Source organism: Dromaius novaehollandiae, chromosome 2 (assembly GCF_036370855.1).
Source record: "Dromaius novaehollandiae isolate bDroNov1 chromosome 2, bDroNov1.hap1, whole genome shotgun sequence".
Classification (NCBI taxonomy): domain Eukaryota; kingdom Metazoa; phylum Chordata; class Aves; order Casuariiformes; family Dromaiidae; genus Dromaius; species Dromaius novaehollandiae.
In genome coordinates this window covers 136,875,017-136,900,734 of record NC_088099.1, presented here as the reverse complement: position 1 = coordinate 136,900,734, position 25,718 = coordinate 136,875,017, and the positions used below count along the sequence as shown (strand labels likewise).

Genomic DNA, 25,718 nt, shown 5'->3' with positions numbered 1-25,718 from the left:
AACTTACTTTGAATCTGAAAACAGATCCTCCCTTCACCTTTCCTTCATTATCGGTTGAGACATAAGGCTAAGTCAATAACTATATGGCAGAAAACTGATTGGAGACACTGACAAACTCTGCTTGACTGAAACGGGAGTAAGTTGCTATGACCATGCTGCAGGGTATTCATTTTTATCCAGAAGAGTTTGCTGGAATAGCAGCAATCCTATTTGCCGAGCAAACTATTTCAAAGTTCCTGGCTACAGAAATCAAATTTTACTTCTCCTGTTTGAACCATCTCAGAGTAGCCAGAATACTTGAGGGAAGGACCTGGAAATACTTCCCTGAGTGAGAGAATCAGGATTTGGCTCTCAGTTTGTTTTTATGCATGCCTGGAGCATATCTGTGCATGTGTGCATGAAGTGATATCATAATGGGATCCAAGAATATGACTAACAGCTGAAATAGGACACATGAAATTAATAACAATAATAATTATAATAATAAAATGACTCTTTCAGTTTATTTGCACATTTTTAAATCTTAATTTCAGAAACTGATTTGAACCACTAGCACATTACTGTGAAAAAAAGCATGACCTGGGAAGCAGGTACTCCTGACATACAAAAAAAGGGAAATGCACCTCCTGGAAAGAGCTAACATAAGAGCCATGCACCCTCTAACGTCTACTATAACCTCTGTACAAGCATGACTTTCCCTGCGTGAGCTTCAGACTCCTGGAGTGGCAGCCTGTTTCCTTCTATGTAATTAGACAGAAGAAAATCACCAGTTAATCTAGTGGTAAGGAGTATAAAAATTGATGTTTCCCTGTGGTTTTCCAACAAAAGTTAGGTCTAACTTTCAAAATGAAATCTGGCAAACAACTTCTCTAGGACAAATTTTGTCTGATTTTGAGAGGTCTGAAAAAAAATAGATTTTCTGTATTATTTGTATATTTGTATATAGCCATCCATACATAAGTTGGTATAGAGATAATACGTACATCTGTCATTAGACCGATGGACTTAGGTAGAAAAGAATGATGACTTTTAAGGCACAGAAATCCTTCAAATTTCAAACACAAACCACAAACTTCAAAGCTGAAGCCAGACACTGCTAAGCGCTATGAACACATCTGTGCTGTACTGTGCCCCAAGATGAGATGGTGCTGTGTGTGAAAATGGTCCCTCTCCCTATAAAGAATACCGTTGGAGAAACTTTTCAGTGTTTTTGGCACCCATCCTTTAATGTTTCTTTTCAACAACTGACTTAAGAATCTAGAAAGGGAATCATAGTCATAAAGAAAAACATTATTAAAAATGAATCATAAAGCAAGAAAATTTCCTGCAGTCTGTCCAATAGTATAGAACTGTGTTTAGCTATTTGTGTACATATGTGTTAAGTGCATCTTTTTGTCACTCTGTGATAGCTTTTTTTCATATGAAATATTAATGACAGAATGAAGGCAAGAAGTACAGAGTGAGAAAATGCAAACGGCACATACAGCACCTAGACAAAGCTTATACATTCTGATCCCTAGAGGTGAAAAAGCAGACCTTCCCATTTTCAAATATTTCTGTAGCAAACTCTGAAGACAAAATTTTCAGGAACATTTCCCGTACTGAGGCTTAAAGTTCCTCTCCTCTTCTTCCTTTTAGTCACACATTGATAGTCAGAAAGAAGAAAAATTACTAAAAAATTACATGTTCTTAAAGACTATTTCTGAAAACATGCCTTGTTTTATGGTTTTGATTATTCTTAACCAAGGAGTCATCAGATCTTTATTTTTGAAACTTTTACTTTACACAATACTATTCTTGATTTCTCTAGGAGAAAGCTGAATAACATGTAAATAATTGGTTCAGATGTATTTCAAGAGCATCTATAGAAGGTAAACTTCAAAGTAAGTTCATAATATTTGTAAACCTTCATGGATTTGGTATTTTGTAATGTGGTTGAATAGTGTATGTATTTTTGAGAAGTAGGTGTTTTTATAATGAAGTCACTACTTGAAAATATGTGGCAGCAAAATAAACCTTAAATCAGAGACAAGCTTGAATAGCTTTGTAATGAGGATGATTTATTTTGATTCTCACTTCTGATTTCTGAGTTGTCACTGCTGTTGTATACTTCATCCATGCAACTTTGCACAACTGGCAGTGCTGAATATAAACCAAAGCCATATGTTTATGTCCTTTTGCCAAACGACTACAGCAAATAGTTCTATTATTCCCTTAGGTAACCAATGTGTGCCAAGTATTTCTATTAGTCTGCTTTACCAAGGCATTAGAGGGCAGAGTCACAGCTTTATGAAATTAACAGGCAACTGCTAGCTTTATAAATTTAGAGAAAAATTTATACTGTACCCTGCTGAAATGGAGCTCAACACAAGTAGAAATGTGATGTTACTTTTTGAAGGTATTTTTCCTGTATTTTTATTCTGGACATCGTTCAATGCCTTGTCACTAGGCTACTTTAATATGAAAATACTATGTACTAAAAGTCATTTTTTTCTTAATGAAGAAAAAAAAGTGTCAATTATATTCAAAATCAAACTGCTTTGACGCCTTGAGGTCTTTCACAAATAAGGCAAAGCATTTATTCCACCCTACTGACATATACTAAAAAATTTAAATCAATACGCGTTACCAAAAAATTTACGAGCAAGTCATCCCTCACAGATTAAATTTAAGCGGTACATTTTGAAATACATTCTCATCCATAGAGGCATAGAGATGCAAAGATATTTGTGCCTTTGTCAGTATGTTATCTTAACAGAATGTAGTTCTGAAACTAAAAAACTAAAATTTCTGGGTATTTATAAGGGTTTACATCTTTCCCAGTTGTTACACTTGACTCTTGTAGTCTGCTGTTTTTAATATAGCAAATGCTATATGAGAAAAAAAGCCATAGTAGATGAAATACTACAAGTGAAATCATAGAGTATACTAGTATTAATACACAGATACATTTTGACTCAAAGTAATTTATGTAAATAAAATATCCCACCTTTGTGTGTTTCCAGGTGAAATTATGTGCAGATTCCAAAGGACCAGATTCGTCACTCTGACCAAGAAGTCTTGCCTGATTTAACAGATAATCTTGAAATTCATTCTCTGCAAGCAAAAAACCAAAAAACATCCATACTAAATAAAACGTAGATGAAACAGGACAGTCTTACCCCAAATTGGCAAAGAATCCAGGTACATTGTTTTCTTGCACTGTTTTTTCTAAAATGTGGTATAGAGGCATCAGTGATGCTTTTAAAGGGCAGAAATAAAAGCAGATGTTTATTTTTTACAGTGCTTTGTTTATATTATAAATGTCCTCTCTGGTAGTTTATGAATTTGACCCACTTTAAGAAAAGTTTTTCTTCCTATGCAGACAGAAACCTACAGTCTATACACGTAGAAGTCCTGACTCAAATGTTTTTATTGCATCAGTACCCCTTCAATCAACTAGCATGGTTCGGTACATGATGTGAAATGAGAAGCTTTTATAAATGATTCTAAAATATTTTAATCATAGCAGAGAAATCCTGAGTTTTATTTTTTCTGACTTTGAAAATCAGTATTTAAAGTCTGGCAGACTGGCAGTGTTCTCACCATAAGCAAACCAGAGGAAATTCTTGGCACTTCCCTGCTCTCAATTTTTATGCCTTTCTGTGAGGAAACTCCCACTAAATAAATGATAACAATGAAGGAAGAAGAGCTGCAGAAGTTGATACATGAGTGTACAATACTGAAGGCCTTTTACTCAGAAATAATGAACACCCACACCCACGGAAATTTTAAGAGAAAATTCTAAGCACTTGTAACCTGGGAAAATCAGGCTGTGATCAGTTCTTTATCTGCAGTCTATCAGCATTACTCCTGTTATTGGTGATCAAAATATAAATCTTTTATTATCACTTGCAACTTCAGAGGTACTTTTCAAACACTATCCAGCATATTTAGTAAAATATATGTATTCATTCTACCTATTCCATTTATAGGTTAATGGAAAAGTTTGCACAGAAACACTTGGAACTTCAAGGTTTAACATTATCTATTCATTTAATGATGTCTGATAAAGTTTTGTCAGTAAAATTTGTAATTTTAACTTTTCTTACTGGAAAGACTCATTTTAAACAGTTTCTCTGGGAAACTAGAGTTTATTTAGTGACTGATTTATGCCTAAGTCCCAGCAGATAGAATGTTATACTAGTTGCATCCCATCAATAACTTTTAATTAAAATAAATAAGCTTTTATCAAGTAGCAAAACAGACAACATATGCAACATGATAAAGAGGGTAGAAAAAACAGAACAAAACAGCTCAATACCTAAAACATTTTTTAAGCAGTTTTCTAGCCAGTATGTTCCTGGAAAAGGATGCTGTTTACTCTCAAAGGCCTCTTTTCCCGTTATTCTATTTCAACATCCATGAAAAGAACCAAGAGGAGTTTTAAAGCTTCCTACTTGCCTCTTCCTCTTTGTTCCAAATACACTCTAAAACAAAAGATCTCTGAGAATAGCCACAATAGTGAAAAAAGCTCTTTCTCAAGCCTAAAACTTAGCAGCTTTTTGTCTAAAATTCTATCATGTTATGTATTTATTAGCAATATATTTTTCATTTATTTTCTCAAAGATTGCCAATAAAGAACTAAATCACATAAGGGAGTAGCTGTAAACCCTTTGAGTTCCCTAATGTCAAACTCATTAGCATCCGAATAACCACACAGCAGCACATCATCTGCACAATTGCAATTTTTTACTACTTTTAATAGCGTTTCTCAAAGGGCTCATTTTCAACTTTCTTCAGTGGTTAGTTGGTTCTCTGGGGAAAAGGAGCTTCCTGACGCTCACAGCTTCCACTCAACAACCAGGCCGTTTGCTGTCAGAAGCATCAGCCCTCTGCCCTAACCCCATCTGCTGCCTCTCTCATCCTAAGGGACTGAGAGTTAAGACAGCACAGCTGAGATCCACTTAGAAAAGTGCACAAAGGACAGGAAAAAAATACAAAACTTTTTGCATTTACTTTTACATAATAAGCAAATACATTGAAAATCATCCTTTTAAGAAAAGAAGTCTGGGCTGGGTGGGGGGAGGTTAAAATTGTGCTGGAAAACTACATGCAACAGTGCCATTTGCTATTTTACTCCCATCTGTCTTGTATGCCAGATCATCAGCTATCATTGTAAAGCAGAGCGCGTTATAGTAGGACAAAAGCAAGACTTACATAAAGCACAAAACCTGACCCCCTCCTATGTTTTAATTACAACAGCATGTATTGATAAATGAGTGTAAATGTGCTATTTTCCATTTTTTTCATACAACAAGGTTCTGGCTGCCATACAGCTGACTCGTGGGTGAGTACCCACATTTGAAGATATGATCTTTCATTACAATGTAATACAGTGTCATGCATCTGTCATGTTTTGAACAGGGTGTGTAGGATTATGCTGTGTCATGGGATGTGACACACCCCTAACGGAATATAAACCGTGTGTCATCCGTGCCACGCTCCAAAAAGAGACTCGATTTCAAATACAGCGCTGAGATCTCATACTGCAGGTAGCAAGTGAATTGAGAAGAGTTAATGCTGATTTACCTGAACATCAAGGTCTAATACAATAGTTCATTGAGAAACACTTTGTTTTAGTATATTTTATCCATCATAAAATGAACTACCAGCTCTGCCTCCAATTCTGAGGCAGAGCAAGAAGTACAGATAAAAGGGCTTCAGGCTGCAATGCCAACTTGGAGAATGAATATCTCAGCCCCAAGAGCCCACAAAGACCATCTCTGTAGGTTTTTGGCAATTTTGATGACAAGACTGTTGTTACTAGCAATCAGATAGAAATAATTTATTTATTTGTCAAACAAGGTTCCCTGATGGGATCATTCACCTTAACTACACACATACATTCATGTGAAGAATTTTGGCCCAGTCTATCCATGGCTTGTATCAGTTCCTTGACCCATTTTAGCAAAGAATTGGGAAGGCCAAAAATCTGTGACTTATAGATGGTAACTGATGACTACACTTAAACTCCTTATTTGTTTGAACTGATTTTTTTCTTTTTTTACCCAGAAGGTGAAGCTTGCCTGCCCACAGACAAAACCTCCAGCCTTTTCAACCAGCATCCCAATTCAACTAGAATGATAAACTCTATAAACCCCCAAAGATGGAATAAATGAGTTGCTTGATTTGTCAATGTAATGGTTCAGTGAAGTCAACTGGAACCTTTGCAATTCATTCTTTGGTTTATAGCCATTTCCCGTGCAACATGATTTTGTACCGACTCTGAAGTCCCAGCCTACTGAGATCCATGAGTCATTTGACGATGCCAATGTGAATCACCGTTAGGGCCATGATCCTCAAATCAGATGTGTGTGACAAATCCCTTCAAGCAAGCATTCTTGTTGACCCATTGTCTGTGGGTGAAAGCCCACTTATTCAGGTTAGATTACTAGATCATGGCCTTTGTTTATAAAAATGCTGGTTTCTGAAAACTTTAATAATGAGAAAAAAACATATTCTACAGTTATAAATGATCTCACCAGAAGTCTGAGGTTGTTTCTCTGTCAGAATTGCAGTTCACAAAGTTCTACTACATTTGTGAAAGAAAGACCCCCAACAACTTGTTTTTGAGCATAATGGATATCATTTCCAACACATGAATTTGATTTTCTTGTATTTACCAGTTGATAAATTGCAAATATGAAAATGAACTATCATAACAGTTTGAGATTTGTTAACTCAGAACAGAATTAATAACTAAGGCAACAAAATCCAATGTCCTAACGACTATGATCTCAGAATATTTTTCATTTTTTTACAGTGACAATGGTTTCTCTTTCTTAAAATAAAATAAACTATTTAGTATCTGAAAAAATAAACGTGAAAGCCAAAGATGTCATTACAAACAAACAGATATACTGAGCTCTTGACTGCAATCAGATCTTTGTTCTGCACAGGCTGAAGGTAGTACATAACTTTAAACATTAAGGTATGGACAGAGTTATAGGGCATCTCAGTGAGGTCCTAAAACACATGTGAAATGTTCAGCACATGACTAAACAAATGAATTTCACTGGGCCCTCTGACATGTCACTTTAACATGCTCACCAGAGTACACATGAGAAGTCCTGGTAACATGAAGAGGACTATGTGGATGCATCAGTGTTTGTAATTTGGGATTCAGAAAGGAATTTCCTCAGGGCAGAGTACTACTCTTTGCACTTGTTTTATTAAGTGCACAATACATCTGTGCTATCGAACATAATCATTGCTACTTTGACTATTGCATTTTCTTTCCTAGACATGGCTTAATTTTATGTTACTTATTTCTACACTGGGATGAACAAGAGGTCATCTTACCAGTGCAAGACAGCCTCAGAACACATGCCCTTGTCCTTCCAGTCCCTGCAAAAATACATCCCTTGCCCTCACTCTTTCTTTTAAACATGGCAGTAAATCCAGTGCCATGTGCAAGATCATATTTCGCCTAGCAGAAGGGTTTAACTTTCACCTGATTTAAGCTACAAACTATCCCTCAAAGATGCCTGAGGCTTTGCTGTAATTAACATAACTGCATTTAGATGCTATTCATGACTGGTAATTCCAACACCTTGTGAAAAAAAAAGGGTTGCATGCTGTAAACATTATAAACATATTCAAATAAGCTTAACACAATCTGCCATGCTTATTTCTGCCTAGATCATGGACCAGCGAAATGGTTAATGCAAATGGATTTATAATTTGCTTTGGGGGGCCAGTTTCTTCTCCTTATTTATTAGCCCAGCTGATGGGGCAGATTTGATGAGGCACTTCTGGAATAATTGAGTCATCACACAAAGAAGGCTGCTAGCATTCAGAGTGGTTTTATCAGCAGCAAGCAGGCCTGATTACTGACAATTACACTCTGATCCGGTGATGGAGGAGAAAGAGCCAACGAGTGGGAAATGTCCGTGTTTCTATCCAGGAATAATTTCTACATTCATTTTACATGCTAAGTGTTTCCTATCTCTGCATAATAAACTGTAAACAGGAATAGATGGCACAATGTCCCTTAATATTTCCTGGTAATGAAGACACAAATGTACAGTGAGTGCTGATAAATATAGATGAAACATAAGCTATTCTCTGAGTCTGTATTGTTACCTTTAAAATAAATGCATTTTGGTGGTAAAAGCATAATCATAGCTAATGCAAAAAAATGACAGAAGATTGAAGCTGTCCTTGTAACTACACAGAAACTTTGTAAAAGTCCTGTTAATCACTGCTGCTTTAGAGGCTCATAAGCTGAAGGTGATATACTGGAAAGTATATCATTTTGTTTCTCAATAGTCAACTATGTAGGAACTCCTGTGCTTTGACACAGTAAAGGAGAGCAACAACAGTGACCTCCATTAACACTTCAGGGAGAGAGCACATCTCAAAGCTAAACCAAAAAACAATGGAGCTCGTCCTAGAAGACATCTTCCCTAAGACAAATTCTGATTTCCCTCCCATCAGGCTTTAAAAAGATAGTGTTTATAATGAATAATAAAGTTAGACCATAGATTTCATGAGTTGTTGTGCTTAGCAAAGTATTACTGTCTTTAGGATGCTATTTTTTTAGCATATTTAGCACATTAGATACTGTAAAATGTCATTTACTAACAAAATTCTGAAAGCAGAATTTTGGAAAAATCTGTTTCTCCTCTGACTCAGGAAAAAACATGGAAAGAGAGATACTGAAGGGCTGAAATGTGATTTTGTGTTTGTTGATGGGCAATTATAGATTTCAGCTGGAAAATGTTAATGTCCTAGTCTAGGGAGAGTTATTCTTTTTTAGAGTTGATCAGGCATGAAACACTGAATAATAAACTTCTGCATGCTTGTTTATTCCTTTTCCTCTTTTTAAACTAATTCACAGCTTCAAAAGAACTAAAACTTATTCTCTGTTCTCCTGCGGTAACTATGGTAACTATGTTTCATTAAAGTAGCCACTTAACTTCAAGGCTTGAGTTACAATGATATGCATTATTTTGAGTAAAACCACACCATAACAACCTTATGATTTCAGAGCAATTTTAAAAGAAAGTTCAAAGAGCATGCGTCATTGATTCTGGAACACAGGGTTTGTTTTATTTTAAAACATGTTTACTCTTTTTCAGCCTGGATGACTTTTCCTGCATAGAGTCATCTCTGCTGCGAGCTGCTGTGTGTGGGGACTGCTACTGACTTCAACACAAGCTGACCACAGTTGGCTCATCGAAAGAGTGCTTAGTAGTTGCAGGATTGAGACCAGAGTGAGACACTGGAGCACACAGATCAGTATAACTAAAAGCTGCCAAATCTTGCAGTGTTTTAATTACTCTGTTACAGCCTTCTTCAATAGCAGGAGGATGATGTGGTATTGCTACAATCCTGCGCTTAGGGACTCCTGTTACAGTCCTTGTACCATATGTGGTTTCCAGCAAGTTAACTAGCAATCAGTGAGTTTAAAGGGCAATTTTATGGGGGTGCTATTACGCTGCACTGAACTTCTACAAAAGTGCTGGAGCTGATTAGGTTCAGTCCAAGTGGTCACCTCTCACTTACTCCTTGGCTTAATCCAGGTTACTAAATTCTTTTCCTGTGGTTTCTGCCCGTTCTAACCAATTTTTATGAGATCAATTTAGCAGCTAGAATTGGGACATATTAATTCTTATGCTGGACAAAAACAAACAAACAAAAAAATCAAACACACACACACACACACACAAGATAACCCCATGGTTAATTAGCTCATTGAACATTCTCCGACATGGAGTCAAATGGAACAGTGAATCTAGAAATACAAACTATTTTTATAAAAAGAAATACAACTACCGTTCTGCTTTCATATGCATTCATCCTTGCCTTTCTGAATAACAAGCTGTCTTCATTAAGCATGACAGACATGTCCCAAGAAGGGGAAAGTCACACAAAGGGAAGAAGTGTGCCTTCCCTCGACATGCAAATCACATATGTTCATTAACTTCAAGAGTGCTATGTGAAGTACAGTCTGCCACCATCTAAAAGACTTGTAATGACCCTAACTGCTAAAGATAATGGAACTTGCTTGCACTACTGCACTGCCCTGAAGATCCTGGGAGCATGTCCAGCAGCATAGGAAAAAAACACGCTGAAAAGAAAAATATCACCTTGAAAATCAAAGCAACAAAGCTTATGCAAAAATGTTCCCTAATATTTGCCAGATACCAAAGTGTAGATGTAACATGGTCACTGACAGAGACTTCCTATCTGAAAATGTTTAGCTCAGCAAAAGTTTGCATCATGAGTGTAGTGCAGGGAAAAAGGTGTTCAGCCTGCTCAGTTATGTCAAGAGGCAAATGGTTTCAGGGATGGTGGATTAAACTCTCTTTGGGGGCCCTTTATGATTTTGGAGAGGGGTAAAGATTATTTCATAATATGGCATTGGTCTTTGTCATGGACATAAACAGGAGGCACCAAGACTGAGCCATGACTGAGTGAATAATGAAAAGAAATAGGATTGGGGAACTCTCCATTCTTGCCTCTGCCACTGATCTATTCTGTGACCTTCAGCAAGTCTCTTAACCTTTCAGCTAAATGAGGAGAATGATGTAGAGTGCTGTGAAGGGCTTTTGTGCATTTCTAACCATGCTTTAAGGTACTGAATATTGTTTTCATCCTGATGCGTTCATCAAGTTAATAGCAAGCTCATGTTTTCACTTCCTCTGAAACTCAATCTGATACTTGAAGAGTATGCTATTATTTGGGATTTCCAAGAAAAAAAATGTTTCCTCTTTCTCATCAAGCATTTTTACTAAAAACAAACAAACATAAAAGGACAATTCTGAGAATAAATACTAAGGAATATATGATGAATGGCAAAAAAAAATTAAAAGGTTTCTCGTCTCTTTTCTCTTAACATATTAGGCAAAGAGGAGGCAAGTACACTGTTGGTATGCTCGGGTCTTTGCCTTAAAAATCTTTTTTTACCTGTTTTCTTAAAAGAAAAACTCTCTTCTAGAAAATATCTTTAGCCGTTTTGGTTTGAATGGGTTTGCTCTCAATGCTGAAAACGTTATCAGTCAATACAGTAAACATATTTTTGTGGTTACCCTGAGTTCAAATATTGTACCTAAGGAGCAAACACTACATTTCATTTAAAAGCAACTGAAAGAGAAGTTACTTTCAATGTGAGCATATTAGATGTACAGTAAGAAAATGGCCCACTGTATCACTAACAATCCTCAGTTAAAAATGATACCACAGAAACATATCTGTGTAATATTATATTATATTAGTTAAATAATAGTAATCCAATATTCATCCTACTGTTGCAAATTTGTGTGTGTTTTCCAGAGAACATGACTTGAACAATAAGATAAAATCTTCCTATGAAAAGATGTATTATATACTTTATCACTTTAAACACAGTTTTCTTTCAGACTTCCCAATGCAAGCTTGGCTCCATTAAAAACCACCAGAAAACTCTCACGGACCTCAATAACACATGTTATTTACATGTGGAAGTACTCTCACACACTCAGTATTAATCACAAGGTATACAAAGATACAGTCCTGGCTAGAAGATCTTACAAAGTAAGATGATTAAAAACTCTTTTGGATATTATAACAGTAAGTAAAAAACAGTATTTAGAAATGTCAATAGCACATTAATGAACTACTGCTATTTTAGTTGACAGTTATGTCATTCTTGATAAGTAGGACTGTATCAGGTGTCTGAATATGTAGTAATAGACTGGCTTGTTGTTTGGATGTCACAATAAATCATGGGTACTGTCTCTTCTGCTGGCATGCACAAGGTATGTGCAGAAAAAGGAGGGCGGGGGGACCAGCTTTCGTGTTCAGGGCATAATCCCTCTTTCTTATTCTCCTACCTCAGGAGACACATTTTTGTTTTCTTCTTAAGAAAACTACATCACTTTGCATCAGAACTATGTCCCGATGCAAGAAGTAGTAGCTGCGACTCTTAAATAATCAACCTCACTATGAGCACCACAATGGCAAACAACAATGTTCTACCTTAAATCGTTTTGACAATGCGTTCTCTGTGTTGCCCGTAGACTTGGAAGGTGTCCTCAAAACATTCAAAGCTGGGACAATATTCATGATTAAGAAAACTCCAGAAGCAGCCAAACAGGTGTGTACTTCTCTCAGAAAAGGCTGTTTTAGACGGAAGACCTTTTGTACACTAGTTCTATTTTAAGCCCCTTTTAGGGGCCACACCTGAGAGAGAAAGTGAATTATAAATGACATTTTTTTTTAAAAGAATCAGTGGTTTAACACTAATTTCTAATCAGATTCTACAGAAAGGAACAGCTCGCATGGCAGCTGTACTTTTCCCAGGGTTAATTACCTTTCACTGCTCTCTACTAATGAGTCAGCTGTTCCTGTCATCACACAACTACACTGTGTTCATCTGTAGCTCTAGCTGTGGACAAACACAGTAGCTAGAGCCCTGTTTACATATTGGTGAGGTTTGTTGTGCAAAGAATTTGCAAAGCAGTTTAAAAAAAAATACGTAAAAGTCATTCCATTTCCATGTCTCTTTTCATGGTAACAAGTGTATTTTCCAGGCCAACACTGTGTTCTCAAGGCTACTGAATTAATCAAAAAGACTAGAAATCAAAGGACATGGGAACTAATAAAAATTCATTTCTGTAATATTGCACAAGAGTTTATTTAAGGAAGATCAGACCTGTACACCTATCCAGCTTGTCTTACCTGATTTTGGGGTGAGAATGTTTATTTATAACTTGCTGGTTTACAGACTGGAAAACTTCTTTATAAAATATTGTATTAACTAGTAGAACAGATAATAGTATAAAAAACAATGGGTTTAAGGAATGATTTTGTATTATTATTATGGCAAAATCTAATGAGACAATGATTTAAAGCTTTCAGTAACCTCTTGCTAATGAGTTTACATAATTCTAAAAGGTAATTCAATAGCAAGCAAATAAAACACATCGTTTTACAGCTAGGATGAACAGGATGTATTCTTTACAGCTGTGTAAGATCAACTGAGATCCTCATATATCTCCTTTATATGTCCTCTTTACGGACTGTATAAAACTTTGGAGATATTTAAAAACACTAATTTTAACAACAGGGAGAGGACTCTCTTCTAGCTCTATTACCAAAGGAGTAAGGACACAGGCTTCTCCAAAGCAATACCAAGCACCTACAGTTAGTCTCAGTCACTCACTAAGTGATTCTAGCTTTCTCATAAGAGGCTAAGACGACTATGGCTAAAGTTGGCTTTAGTAACAGAGCTTCCAAGGCTCAAGCCCTGCCTTGGTCAAAAGTCAGAAAGTGTTTGCTTTTCACATCGCTGAGGGTCAGATTCTAATCTGGCAATGTCTTCAAAACAGGCATCTATGCTAATTGGTGGAGATTGCCCTCACCTGAGCAGATGTTCTCAGGGAAACATCTGTAGACTTTAGCCAGGAAACCAAAGGAACACCACCACCCAGCACAAATTACATGAGAACAAACTCAACTACTTGCAGTCATATTTTTAACAGAACTGCTCATGATGATATTATCTGAGGCTGAATTCCTTGCTTGCTGTCACATAATATAAAGGTAATTGCCAAATTTAAGGGAAGAATATGACCCTCTGTGTATGACAATGGAGGAAGAAAGATAAACTTTCCAAGTTAACTTTGCAGAGCTGGCAGCTCAAAATACAGTAAGCTTGCTTTTGAAATTACCAAGACACAAAGACTACTGGATTCCAAGGGATCACTTGAATGGTCATCTGGGAAATGAATCGCATACTTTTCTTTGAATATTACCATAATGAAGTACCCCTTTCTCCCAGGCCCAAGTTGTGCAAGCTGCACCTACAACCTCAGCCACTTCGAGGAATGAGAAAACATAAGCTATGATATTTTAAAAGGCAGATAGTTATTTATTGCTCTATTAGAAGCAATTTTCTTGCTTAATTTTGGAACTTTATGTGAAAAGGAATTTCCTGGAGGTAACTGGTCTTAATGATTCACAGAAACTGCTGATCATTCAAGTTGGGCCAGGTACTTTGTTTTAGATCCTCCCTCTGCTCAAGAAACTTTCTTCGTCCAGCACACTGCATCTCACTCCCCTCTACTGTTCAAAGATCTTCTCAGGGATAGCATTGGATAGACTTTCTCCTTCTACTTAAAGGTCTTCACGTGTTGCTGGCTTGTCTTTTCCTGAATTCTCAAGAAGAACATTCTGCCTTCTTGATCCATAGGCAGGAAAACTGGGAACCAGTCCTTTGCATTTGGCTGATAGAAAAACCTAAGCCCATGGACTAAGTTTCATGAGTTCCTAAGGTACAATCTGTTTAACTTCAGCTGCATCAGTATTAGGGTGTACTAGCTCTCTACCAGAAGTAGTAGTCTTGCTGTTTGCTGAAGCAGCTGAGACACTATAAGACAGCTTCTCTAAAGAGCCTACTGGGTTGATGACAGCTCTACTCTCGGGACCCCTCTTGGAGATTCAGGAGGGAGAATGCATGCCAAATGGTCTCTCTGAAGAATTCAAGGTCAAAAATCCTGGTATCTTCCATAGTCTGCCCAGTTAAAAACTTGACTTGGTTACTTTTTTAAGTGTCAGCAAATTAGCCATGCAATTTCTAAATTTAAAAGACAGAGAATATCACACAGCTAACAAAAATATCAAATAAAAATAATAGCAAATCCCACAAATAAATAGAGAAGCATGCTGTATGATCTGCAGGGACGGTACTCCACTATGCTGAAATTGCCTTTCGAAGGTTGGCACTGACTGAAAGCAACTTTCCTTTCTGCAATATTACAGTATTATTTGTTGTGATCACAAAATAGTTGCAATTATTATTAATATTAATAAAAATAATAGTAAGTAGCATTACTGATGTTGTTGCTATAAATAATATTGGGCTCAAAAGTGTTCAAGGCTAAAGCTAATTATTCTCCGATGTTTTTAAAAATGAGTTAGGGATATTTAAAAAGACACTTTGTAATCTCAAGCACTAAAATATCGACTGTGGGGAAAAAACTCTAAGAAAAGTGTATGTGAGCAGCCTGAGCTTGTCAAGATAAATATTAAGCTAGTCTAATGGGCTCTACTTATTTAGCTGGTGTTATATTGTACTTTGCATTCCCCAAATTTTGGGCACGATTTTCATTGATTTTGAAGATCACATGTGGAAGTGTTACTGGAAATACACAGCTATTAACACTTTATAAAACTCATTTAAAAATAGATCAAACTGAGCATAATCTTAGGGCAAAGTTTACTACTGTGGCTGTCTCCACTCAGGAAAAGAGTATGGGAGGTGAAAGGTTAGCCAGGTTGAGAGACCTGGCTATGGCTCCCTGCTTTGAAGGTCAATCTGTGCCAGCCATGGTATAGCTTAGGGCAGTGTTGCATGGTCCTGTAAGGATCCACAGTGACCATCCAGCGTGTAAGAGTTAGTTAGCACACCTTGATGGAGCTCCATCTAACTCTGATTCCTGAACAAATTCTTAATTGACCAATGAGGAATACAACTTAAGCATTTTTCCTTGAATCTGAAGAACTTTGAGAACTTGTCCCTAGAACTTCAAAGAACAAAGACTTGTTAAAAAAAAAAAAAAACCTATATCCTAAAGTTATGTGTATGCTACATAATCCTCTAAAAAACAAAAGTTGTATCGTTATTCAAATACATAAGCAAATGCAAATATATGTAGGGTATGCCAGCAACTAGAATTTTGAAATGAAACTTTGCTTGTAGTTTTTATAATAACATGAGAAATATTGAATCATTATGATCACTCAAAGAAACATCACCAAACCATAACCTAGTCTATCCTTCTACTATCTTAACGTTTGACAAAGTCTTGAAAGCGTGAGAAAAGAGAAAAATCACAGAGGCTCTGCTAAAAATGCCTACAGAGCGCTAGTAGTGACCAAAGAGAGAAAGAAACTCTAGAGCTAAGAGTCTGGAAATGCTTCTATCACTAGTGTTTAAAAAATCCAGCTGGTTTAATGTAGACATCTCTACTGTATATTGACATGAACATGGATATTGTAATCTTTCTTGTTCATTTTTTATTATTTTTTAAGAATTAGCTATGAGAAAAGAAAATCTTTTTTGAAAGGAAAAAATAATGGCTCCTGAGAAAAGAAGAAGGAATTAGCTCCTTCTTTTTTTTATAAATATCATTTCCAGGGCAAAATTCTGTTCTCAGAACTGCACAGCAATATTCAGCTTTACTATTCTGCTCTTTCTTAATATCTAAGCACATACCAAATTTCATCTATGCTGTGTATATGCCTTCCAAAAGAGGAAACTTTTGGTCTAAGTTATACCACACTATTCATACCAGTCTTTTATGAAATTCTGAGATAGAATGAGTTTCTGTGGAGACAAGACACAGGAAGAAATGAAGTCCATTTGTAGGCTGGACAGAAACAACAGAATTTACCTAACTTTACATATCTGAAACACAGACATCTGTTTCTGAGCTAGTATCCCTTGGCTCCCCATGGGCTTTGGGTAGCACTAGGCATTTCTACCGCTGTGTAGATGTGTGATTCCTCTTCTTTTATACATCTAGTTCCAGGTAAGATGAATTGCATCTGGGAAACGTCTCTTTCTTTCCATTGACTCTAAAGGGAGTCTGGATGATGAGCTTAGGTCTAGACACCTACATTGTGCACACTGACATTTTATCAGAGGATTCCTAACCAAGGAATCTGTGGTGATTACTGAGCAACATCTTACAGCTTATAAAACATGTACACTATGTGGCTCCAAGCTGTACTTAAAATAGGGGTAAAAAAAAACCAAGAGAAATAAAGTATGGAAACCATTATCCAGGAATGAAGGTAGTGCCAATCTTTGTAGGAAAGGAAGAACTGGCAAACAAAACAAAGCTGATGAACAAATAAAAAGAAGAGTGGATGGTGTAAAATAAAGAAAGAAGAAGAGATAGCCATGGCTTTGACAGGAGTGTGGCTTCAGAATGACGGGAGGATCCAGTGTCAAGAGGGAGAGAAAGAATGAGCTTGGGATGACATGGAAAATATTTCTTTACCTAGATATAAAAGAATGAGTACAATCAAGTTTTAAGAACAGCAGAGATAAACTGAACTCTCTGAGTTAGTACGGACTGAAATAACATCTTTTTAGTATTTGGATTGACAATATTTTATGAAGGAATAAAAGTTTTGCAGACAAGTAAATGCTTCTTGTGGATTGGTGTCTGATAAATGGGAAGTGCCTCTCAGCTTGAATTACTATTATCTGATACTGAATATGATAGTTTTCTTATAGGGTTTTCTCAATAGGTTTGCTACTTAAGCTCAGCTGAGTTTTTCACTTGGATTATTACGTACTGTTGTATACTTGGGGATCCTGATGGCATCAATAACAGTAGCTCTGCATTTATTTTTTTTTAATTTTCCATAATGCCACATGCCTTGTTCTGTTTGGGGTCTTCCTCTCAGTGACAAGTTTTCAACCATAAAATTAAAGAAATTAAAATCCAAATTCCTTCTGCCAACTCTTAGTGCCCTTTGAGGGTCAACGGCAAGAGACAGATTTTCAAAAATGAAAATGTTATTGTGCCTGCATTGCCTGCCACAAACATACCCTTTTTCAGCAAGTAAGGTGAGCGTTTAGGCAAAGAATTATTAACACAATCATTTGCTCAATCTGTGTGTGCCAGGCAGGGATTTTTTACATGTGCTTAGTGAAACCAAGTTTAAAAAAAACAGCCTTTATATCTTGTTTTATTTATTTTGTGTATTTACTCTGAAGAAACAAAGTCTTGTAAGTAAAATGCATCATATCCAAACAAAAGACTGGCAGCTTAAGTAAGTATATGAACAGGGGGAAGGGAGACTTATTTCCTGAGTTTCAACAGATGTCATACTTAATTGGTTGTGAAATAAACCAGAGCTACTCTCGGCCTGTTTCCCTAGTTTCAGCTGTGAAGACACTTTCAAACATGTGCATTTCCCTCCTGCTCATCATAATGAGGGTGTGGGGTGAGAATCAAACCCCGAAAAGGAGTAAAGCAGCATGCATGCTGTATACAGGCCTTTAGATATACTAATTAAACAGAAGTGGGAGTTGCATCTTTTGTTCCTATGAGATACATGTCAACACAGCATTACACAAGACACTTCTGTTGAGAGATGATTGTCTTTGCCTTGTGCTAATATTGAGAAATCACTGGATTATCCCATTCTGCACCAAGTTTTCTCAGCTTCATGTATTTTCTCTCTAAAACACCCGTTTTTCTAGCCCAGAACATTGACAATATCCTACAACTTGGTGAAATCCAATCATTTTTTCCCATACAGAGAGAGCATTTCATAGCTAATTTTTTTTCTCTTGTGGACGTTTTATGCTAGAAGTAGCAGGGGACATAATATGTAACAGCACAAAAAAAAAAAAAAAAAAAAAAAAAGAAAGAAAATTCAGGTTTGAAATAGCTTGGCTAAACATGATGAAGGACACAAGAAAATGGAAAGCTAGACTTCTTGTCGCCAAAATAAAAACAAACATTTGTAACTGTGCCTTACCACCTGCCCATGGTAGGCTAATATACATATAGGCATGCATTTTAAACAACTATAGCGAAGAATATTAGCTACTCATTTTATACCTTATTGACTGTAGCCTTCAAAATTAAAATACCTTTCTGAGCTTCAGGTAAAAAGCTAAATACATGATAGATGCTACTCTGTGACACTCAATATGATCAAGTTCCAAAAACTAAAAAAAAAAAAAAAAAAGAAAAGTGTTTGTTAAAACATTTCAAATATAATTGTAATGAGATTTGCTTAAAATGAAAATTAAGGCCAAGGTCAAATATATTTAAATCACCTGTGACAACCAAAATGAACAATATTTGTTCTTTTAGTTTAGACTTGGAACCCAGATCCCAGGAGTGCTAGGAGAAAGCTTTAATCCCTAGAAAAAACTCAAATTCCCAAAGTGCATGATGGAAACCAGTATAATCCTTCCTGAAGTCAGAAATAAAACAGAAAACACTTTCTTTGCTATTAAAACAAGAGCAGTCATCATGATCTTTATTCTTCTAATGTTTTACAGGTCTGACTTTCGGCAGATGACCTCTCTTGTTTGTCCCTACATGTTTTCCAAAATATAAAAGTGAAATAGAGTCCCAAGGGCACTGTACTTGAAAGGTTATGAGAGTTAGAGAATTTTAACCATGCCTGCCAAATCAGCAGATGGCTTGTGATTATAATTATATGCATCAATAAAACGAATAATCTTTACAAAATTTGAATTTCTACTAAAGTAAGGGATTTAGTAAGCAGATGCAACAGAATGCATTTTCTTTAACCCTTTTTGTAGACAGCGCTGTTTCTCACAAAAAAAATGGGAAGGGCTATCCATAAAGTAGCTTGACCATACACTTGAGCCTTAAATATATTTGTTTCTTTTGACCAAGTATCAATGTTATCTACAGTGATTTATACGTTCAGTTGCACTTTGATCATTATATTTTGTAATGCTTACATATAGGATGATTCCTATCAGATCCATAGTTCAAAATCGTGTTTAATATTATAAAATGTTAGAGATACAATGGAAATATGTGTTCTCAATCTCTTCATTTCTATTGCCATGGTAGTTCTTTCAGTTTAGGATCTTGTGACTTTCCACTGCTTGCATTCTCATTTATCCAGGTTGAGTAACTACACTGTTAGTGAAGAAATATTTTCCCCCAAATATGGGAAATTTATTACATATTTTTCACCCCAAGAAACTGCATTATATGAAAGAAAATAAATTAATACAAAAGTCACAATCTTAGATTTCTCTGACCACTGTTTTTCTTACCTTGAAAATTATTTTTGTAATAAGATCTAGACTGGGTATGTTAGATTGTGTCAAACTTCTGTATGAAGTTGGAGAAAGTCACACAGTAGAAAAATTAAACAAAACAAAACAAAACAAACAGAAGTTCCCCCAAGCACAATCTATTTCTAGACCGCATCATAAAAATACTATTTGAAGACATCATGTTCAGAAATATGCTATAATTTTCTGATATAACAGGAAAGAAGAGATTTGAAAACAATCCTAGGTGCATTTTCAAAAACACCTCCTTTTGCGATATTTTAGCTGTTTATATAAGACCTATAGTATTTTAACATTTATTTTATTAAAACATTTAAATGTGAACTTTTATTTGGAGAATACAAGCTGTTCTTTACTACCGTAATATCTTTGATATCAAGAGTGTAAAATAGTATTTTGATGCTTGTTCAAAAGTGGATTTTTACTTGAGAAATGACTGAGCCATTACTCTGTATCATGTAAATCCTTCTTAGCATAAGGATTATTGACCTGATAGTCCATAACGGTGCCTTTGGAGCCATTACTATTTTGTTGTACCAATCCAGCTGCTATACATGTGCTCTAAGGCTGTTGGGGGTGGGGGGGGGATGAAGGTGTCAAATTTTCTCCTGAGATTTAAGGAACTGACATACTGATGCTCACTATCACCTGTAGAAATGCTGTTAGGAGGAAACTGGACTCTCTGATCCTCACATGAGATGATAATTTGGAAAAGTTCTAAGCCACTGTTTTTCTGACGTAGCAGAATTCAAATGTCTTTAAATTAAAGGGAAAATAAGCTTCTTTTAAACAAAGTTCCTTAATGGAGGGAAAAGCTTATGTATGAAGCCAAACCTGAAAAATGACCTAGCAGATGTTACCCAAATCTATTAAACAAATCAATAAACACCTCATCTTCAGAACACTTACACACCTGCTTTACTCTGCTGAAGTGAGCCATCCATCCAACCCCAGTGGAATCACTCACATATGTACAAGTGCTTCAGTAACTGTTCATCTACCTGAGAAGGCAGGCCCTGTTTTCATCATAAGGCAACTTTTACTGATAAGTTACCACCTTTTGTGAACTAGAAAACTGTCATTTAGAGGGGTAAAAGTTGCCAGTATTATTAAAAGACTTCCATGAACTTAAATGACAGCAATTCTGCTTCAAAGAGATTTTATTTAAGTACTAAAAAAGGTTAAGGGGGAGAATTTTTTTATCACTAATTAAACAGTATCTTTAGTCTGAAATGATTCAAGATAATTAAAATTCGGAAGCACTCATTCTGCTTACGGAGTTTTTAATAATCTACAACTACGCCCACATAAACTACAAGTTCAAGAAATTATCCAGTCTCAGTTATCCAGGTACACGTCCAAAATCAATCAGTCTAAATAACAGACTTTGGTCTAAATGCTCTGAATAGATATGGACGCACTAGGACATAAAGTTTAATCTGCATGTTATGTACCATATTTTATTTTGGAGGGACAGAGTCAGGCCTTCAAGAGGATAGTCTGTAACTGACCTTGGAAATACTGCTTCTTCAGGAATATCAGATATTTTGGTACTTCTGGCTTGAAAAACTATAATCATTCAAAGGACTGAATTAGATTTATTCAAATCAATTGTGTAATGCCATAAGGCTTTTCAGACTCATATGCACAACAGAAACTGGTGTTCACCAGAACTGAACACAAAGATATGTACAGATGCTGGAAGGTGAGGTCCAAAAAGTCTATATCTAAAAGTATTTTCTAAAAATCTGGTGTGTTACATGGTTTATATGGGAGATGAGATGACAACATTAATTATCATAAATCAAGGGTTTTTTTGCTTTTCTCTTAGTTATACCAAAGAAATGACAGACAAGATAAAAATGAATGAAGCAATGAAAAACAAATGAAACTTAGTGTGGTTCAACCTGATTGATAGTCTGATTATAGTATTATTATTACTTTTGCAGCACTGCTACATGTGCATTACCCCTGTGAAATCACTCTCTACTTTTAAGAGGATAAAGTGCTGCTGAACTTGTTCAGTAATGTGGTGAATGTTGTAATATCAAATACCCTTTACTCTCATTCACATAGGTATGTAAAAAGCATGATGACTGTGTGACAGGGATGTGCACATTTTTAAAAGCTGTGCTGATGTAACTGAACATAAAATACCTTCAAATCTTATCTGTTAAAATGTACTGAAAACTTAGTATCGATTAGCAAAGTTCAAAGCAAAACTGTATCATAACCCTGTAGCTTACTAAATCTCTGCTGATTTAACAATTAGGTATGAATTATAGGACTCAGCTGAGAAAGCAAGCTTGTTTTCTGATGCCTACTTATTTCCAGAGGTAACATAAGGAAAACATGTTGCTGAAATGCAAACACTTAGATATATGCAAAAAAAACCTGAATACAAAATTTTACTTGCATTTGCTTATTCCCTCGTTAAAGTTCCTAAGTTGGAAATACTGGGAGATGTAAAAAGCAGACATCCTCTCTTACTTAATATATAGCATGTCTCAATATACTAGTAGTACTGTATAGGTGAACGTACTCTTTTGCATATGTACACTGTTATGTAAATATGCATGTGTAGATTCATCTATATGCATACACACACCTTTGCGAGGAATCCCCAAGCATATACATTAAAAAGACACATTTTATCTTCGTTTCTATAAGCCATGATGATATTTCTATTGTCCATGTGGTAAAAAGGATGTTCCTGGGTAAGCGATACATCATAGTGAACTGACTTCTGTGACCTATGAAGAGTTTTAATTAAACAAACAGGTTATCCTGACATGTCTATACAAACATACATTGCAAAGTGTTTTCCCAAATTAAGTAACTCTTCCAAAACAAAAAGCAACAAAACCCAACTATAGTGCAGGCTGATATCTAAACTCCAGTTCTTTAACTATCAATATTTGAGAAAGCATTCTTAAAATATCCTTTTTATATGTTTTTCAGTGTTTTAAGGAAAAAAAAAAAACAAAATTCCCATAGATATCTTGTAATAATATCATGTTCTTTTGAATCTAACATCCCCTGAGCCTCCAAAGTGCAAAGCAGACAGAAACATTTTAGTAATGCAAACAAGACTTTCTGGTAACTTCCTGTTGCCATTTTTCAGCAAAATAAAGGGTCCTGAGATATTAAACTCAAACACTGAGAGAACAGATTTTATCATTGAATACACAGACAGGCAACTGCTATTACAAGATATCAACTGAATATTTTGCTGCTGTGTAAAGAAAATGGATAATGACTGTATAACTGCTTAACAACAGATCTTCAACTCTTTAATTCAGCTCATGTAAAAGACAACACTGAGAGAGACATCACATAAAATTCTGTGGAAAAAAAAACCTCCCAAAAATGATAGTAACAAATTCATTTATGTCTGCATAGTTCTAAAAACTGCACCATTTATTCAGGGGTGTAAGCAGCAGGCTAGTGGACTGAACTGTGTACTCACACATATAACAGATTTTCAGCAGATTTTTACAGAGAAGTAAAAAGAAACTTTCTGTCTGTAAAGTTCATCAGATGCTAATGTACGTTTGAGGTGGTGCTTATTGTGTGTCAGTTCCTACACAGAATATTTATTTCATTACACTATAATTACAATATCCAGTTCACAAAACATCCTGTTTCACGTTACTTTTGGAATTCCAGAAACTTTTGTAAGCTGGCAAATAAAACAGAGAGAAAAGGAAACAAACAACGAGAAACAAACCCAACCTTGATTCCAGAGACATTTTTCTCCCCTTCATGAAGTGACAGGGAAAACAATCCCTTCATTATGACCTACTTGTCTAGAAACGGACTTTCAACCCCATGGTTAGGCTAAGATTTGCTCTACTTTCTCCCTAGGGCATAATTGTCAGACTGACTTACCGTGTGCCTTTTAGCCTTTGTTCTGCCTCTCACGCTGACATCAGGGAAGCAGTGATGTAGAATAAAGCAGGGGTGGGCTAGGTTAGTCCACTGTTTGTGTCGTTGTGTGGTGTGCAGGGACACTCTGTGATACTCTAGTGAGCTGCTAAGCTTTTTTTGTAGGCTTTGTGTCATTTACTTAACGACCAATCTCATTAGCTGCCAGGGTACAATGGGCTGATGCATTTTCTATGTACATACTCTACACAGTGACCCTCAAGGTTGCCGAAGGTCTATTTAATCAGTCAAAATGCTGAATATATTTGCAGTAAATCACTAAAAAAAATACGGGACCACAGAGGTATCTCATGAGGACTTACTTTTCTTGGGAGTTATTTGCAGGTAATAAAGTGATAGGAGATACAGGCAAAAGCAAGGGCAAAGAAGGGAGAGGGGCAGGCAGCAGGGTTTGCACTGGTCACCTTTAATTTAGGGAACCTTGGGGGCCCTGCATATCGCTGTGTCTCTGCTTGTTCATTTCTCCATGCAGCTCGTGCCTCAGTGTAATCGTGTTATCACAATTAAACCCCTTTAAATAAGAGCAGCAGCACTAACAAAATACACAGCCTTTCACATGTTGGGGAGGGGATATGTGTGTGGGGGATGCTATTTATTTATTAACTTCTTTGGTATGGCAACCTCAGGGCTGGCATCTTTGCATTTCTAACCTCTCGTCAGTTACAAGGTAAAATCCCTTTTAACTCTTATGAAAAATGCAATGCTGAAAAGCCCTATGAATGACAACAGCTGTCCATAAGTAACAGGGAGAGTTCTATTGTCCAACTTGTCCCTGGATAAAATGAATACTTTACAGCAGAGGCTGTTCAGCTTGGCTAAAGAGTATGGGGAGAAGGAGAGGAGGTCACTGGAGATTTCGCACACTAATTTAATCTGGGAAAAGGACAGGCACTGCATCTCACTTGAACAGACTGGCGGCAATCTGGGCTCCCACAGAACTATCTCCTTTTGCCTGTGCTCTATTTATTCCTTATCTCTGTTTACCAACCGCTAGGTCCCTTTCATTCACACCACGAGGCCGTTCTCCTACTATCAGTCAGCAGCTGACACTGTGGAAGAGCCTCAAAGGCAAAAAAAAAGGGATCAAAACTAAACCAAAGCTGTATAAACAATGCAACAGTAGAAGTAAATGCATAAATCCTAATTCTTAACCCAACCCACAGGGTGCGAACAGAACCTTTATAGTAAATCCAACAAACCCACCACAGTGAGCTATGGGCTACAGAGAAAACAGGAAAAGCCAAATATCATTCATGAAATCGCCATCTCAAGCAGAAACACTGAAAATAGGCATTGGCAGATAGTTAACTGGCTTCAGGATAACAGGTTCATCAGCCCTGTTTATCCATCAGCAAGTAATGAGGAGCATGTTCACCTGTGTGCCTAGTATAAGGTGAACAAGCGCCTTGTCACAGCCGACTTGACTATCTCAAGGTTCAAAGACCTTAGATAACTTTACACTCCCTGCTTGTGGATTAGATTAAAAGACACAGAGGCAAACGCCTGTGTCTGGAGGTTATAACACTTTGTATAACATTATATATAGAACTTAAACAACAAATTATTATTGCTGCATCTGTCCAATTAATTTTGCCTTTAAAACTCTAGATATTTCAATATTCACCTTCTTCAGTCCTTAACTTCTTTTTTCCACATTACTCCTGTACAAGTTTTCAATACGTATTGTGAAAAAAATAATGGCTGGGGACAGAAGGAAAAGAAAGACAAAGTTTGTAACTCAGAAAACTACAGGAAAGAAATAATCTCTTTGTATTTGTTATTCTGGTTTTGGGTTATTACGGTGATTTAACTGTAAATATATTTATTTACTGATTACACTGATAATTTGTATTAATAAACTCACTTAATAAGAAAGAAGTTGCAAATATTAATAAAAGCACACTAATATTGCTTCAGAGAGACTTTCCAT

At 36.2% G+C, this 25,718-nt stretch overlaps 1 protein-coding gene across 2 annotated transcripts in view; it reads right to left on the bottom strand.

Annotated features, from left to right (window-relative positions):
* Window positions 1-25,718, bottom strand: part of ST18 (ST18 C2H2C-type zinc finger transcription factor) — a 173,686-nt gene that overhangs the window by 75,226 nt on the left and 72,742 nt on the right. Inside the window, exons 1-2 of one of the 2 annotated variants that reach the window (XM_064507551.1) lie at window positions 23,732-23,794; window positions 2,990-3,096 (exon numbers count right to left, since the gene is read on the bottom strand). Coding sequence is in view for 1 of the 2 variants with exons in the window: in XM_026097762.2 (XP_025953547.2) it covers window positions 2,990-3,096 (107 nt within the window). In the remaining variant the exon portion in view is untranslated. Of the gene's footprint in view, window positions 1-2,989; window positions 3,097-23,731; window positions 23,795-25,718 lie in introns of those variants that run through there. The other variant, XM_026097762.2, reaches the window with a different exon arrangement.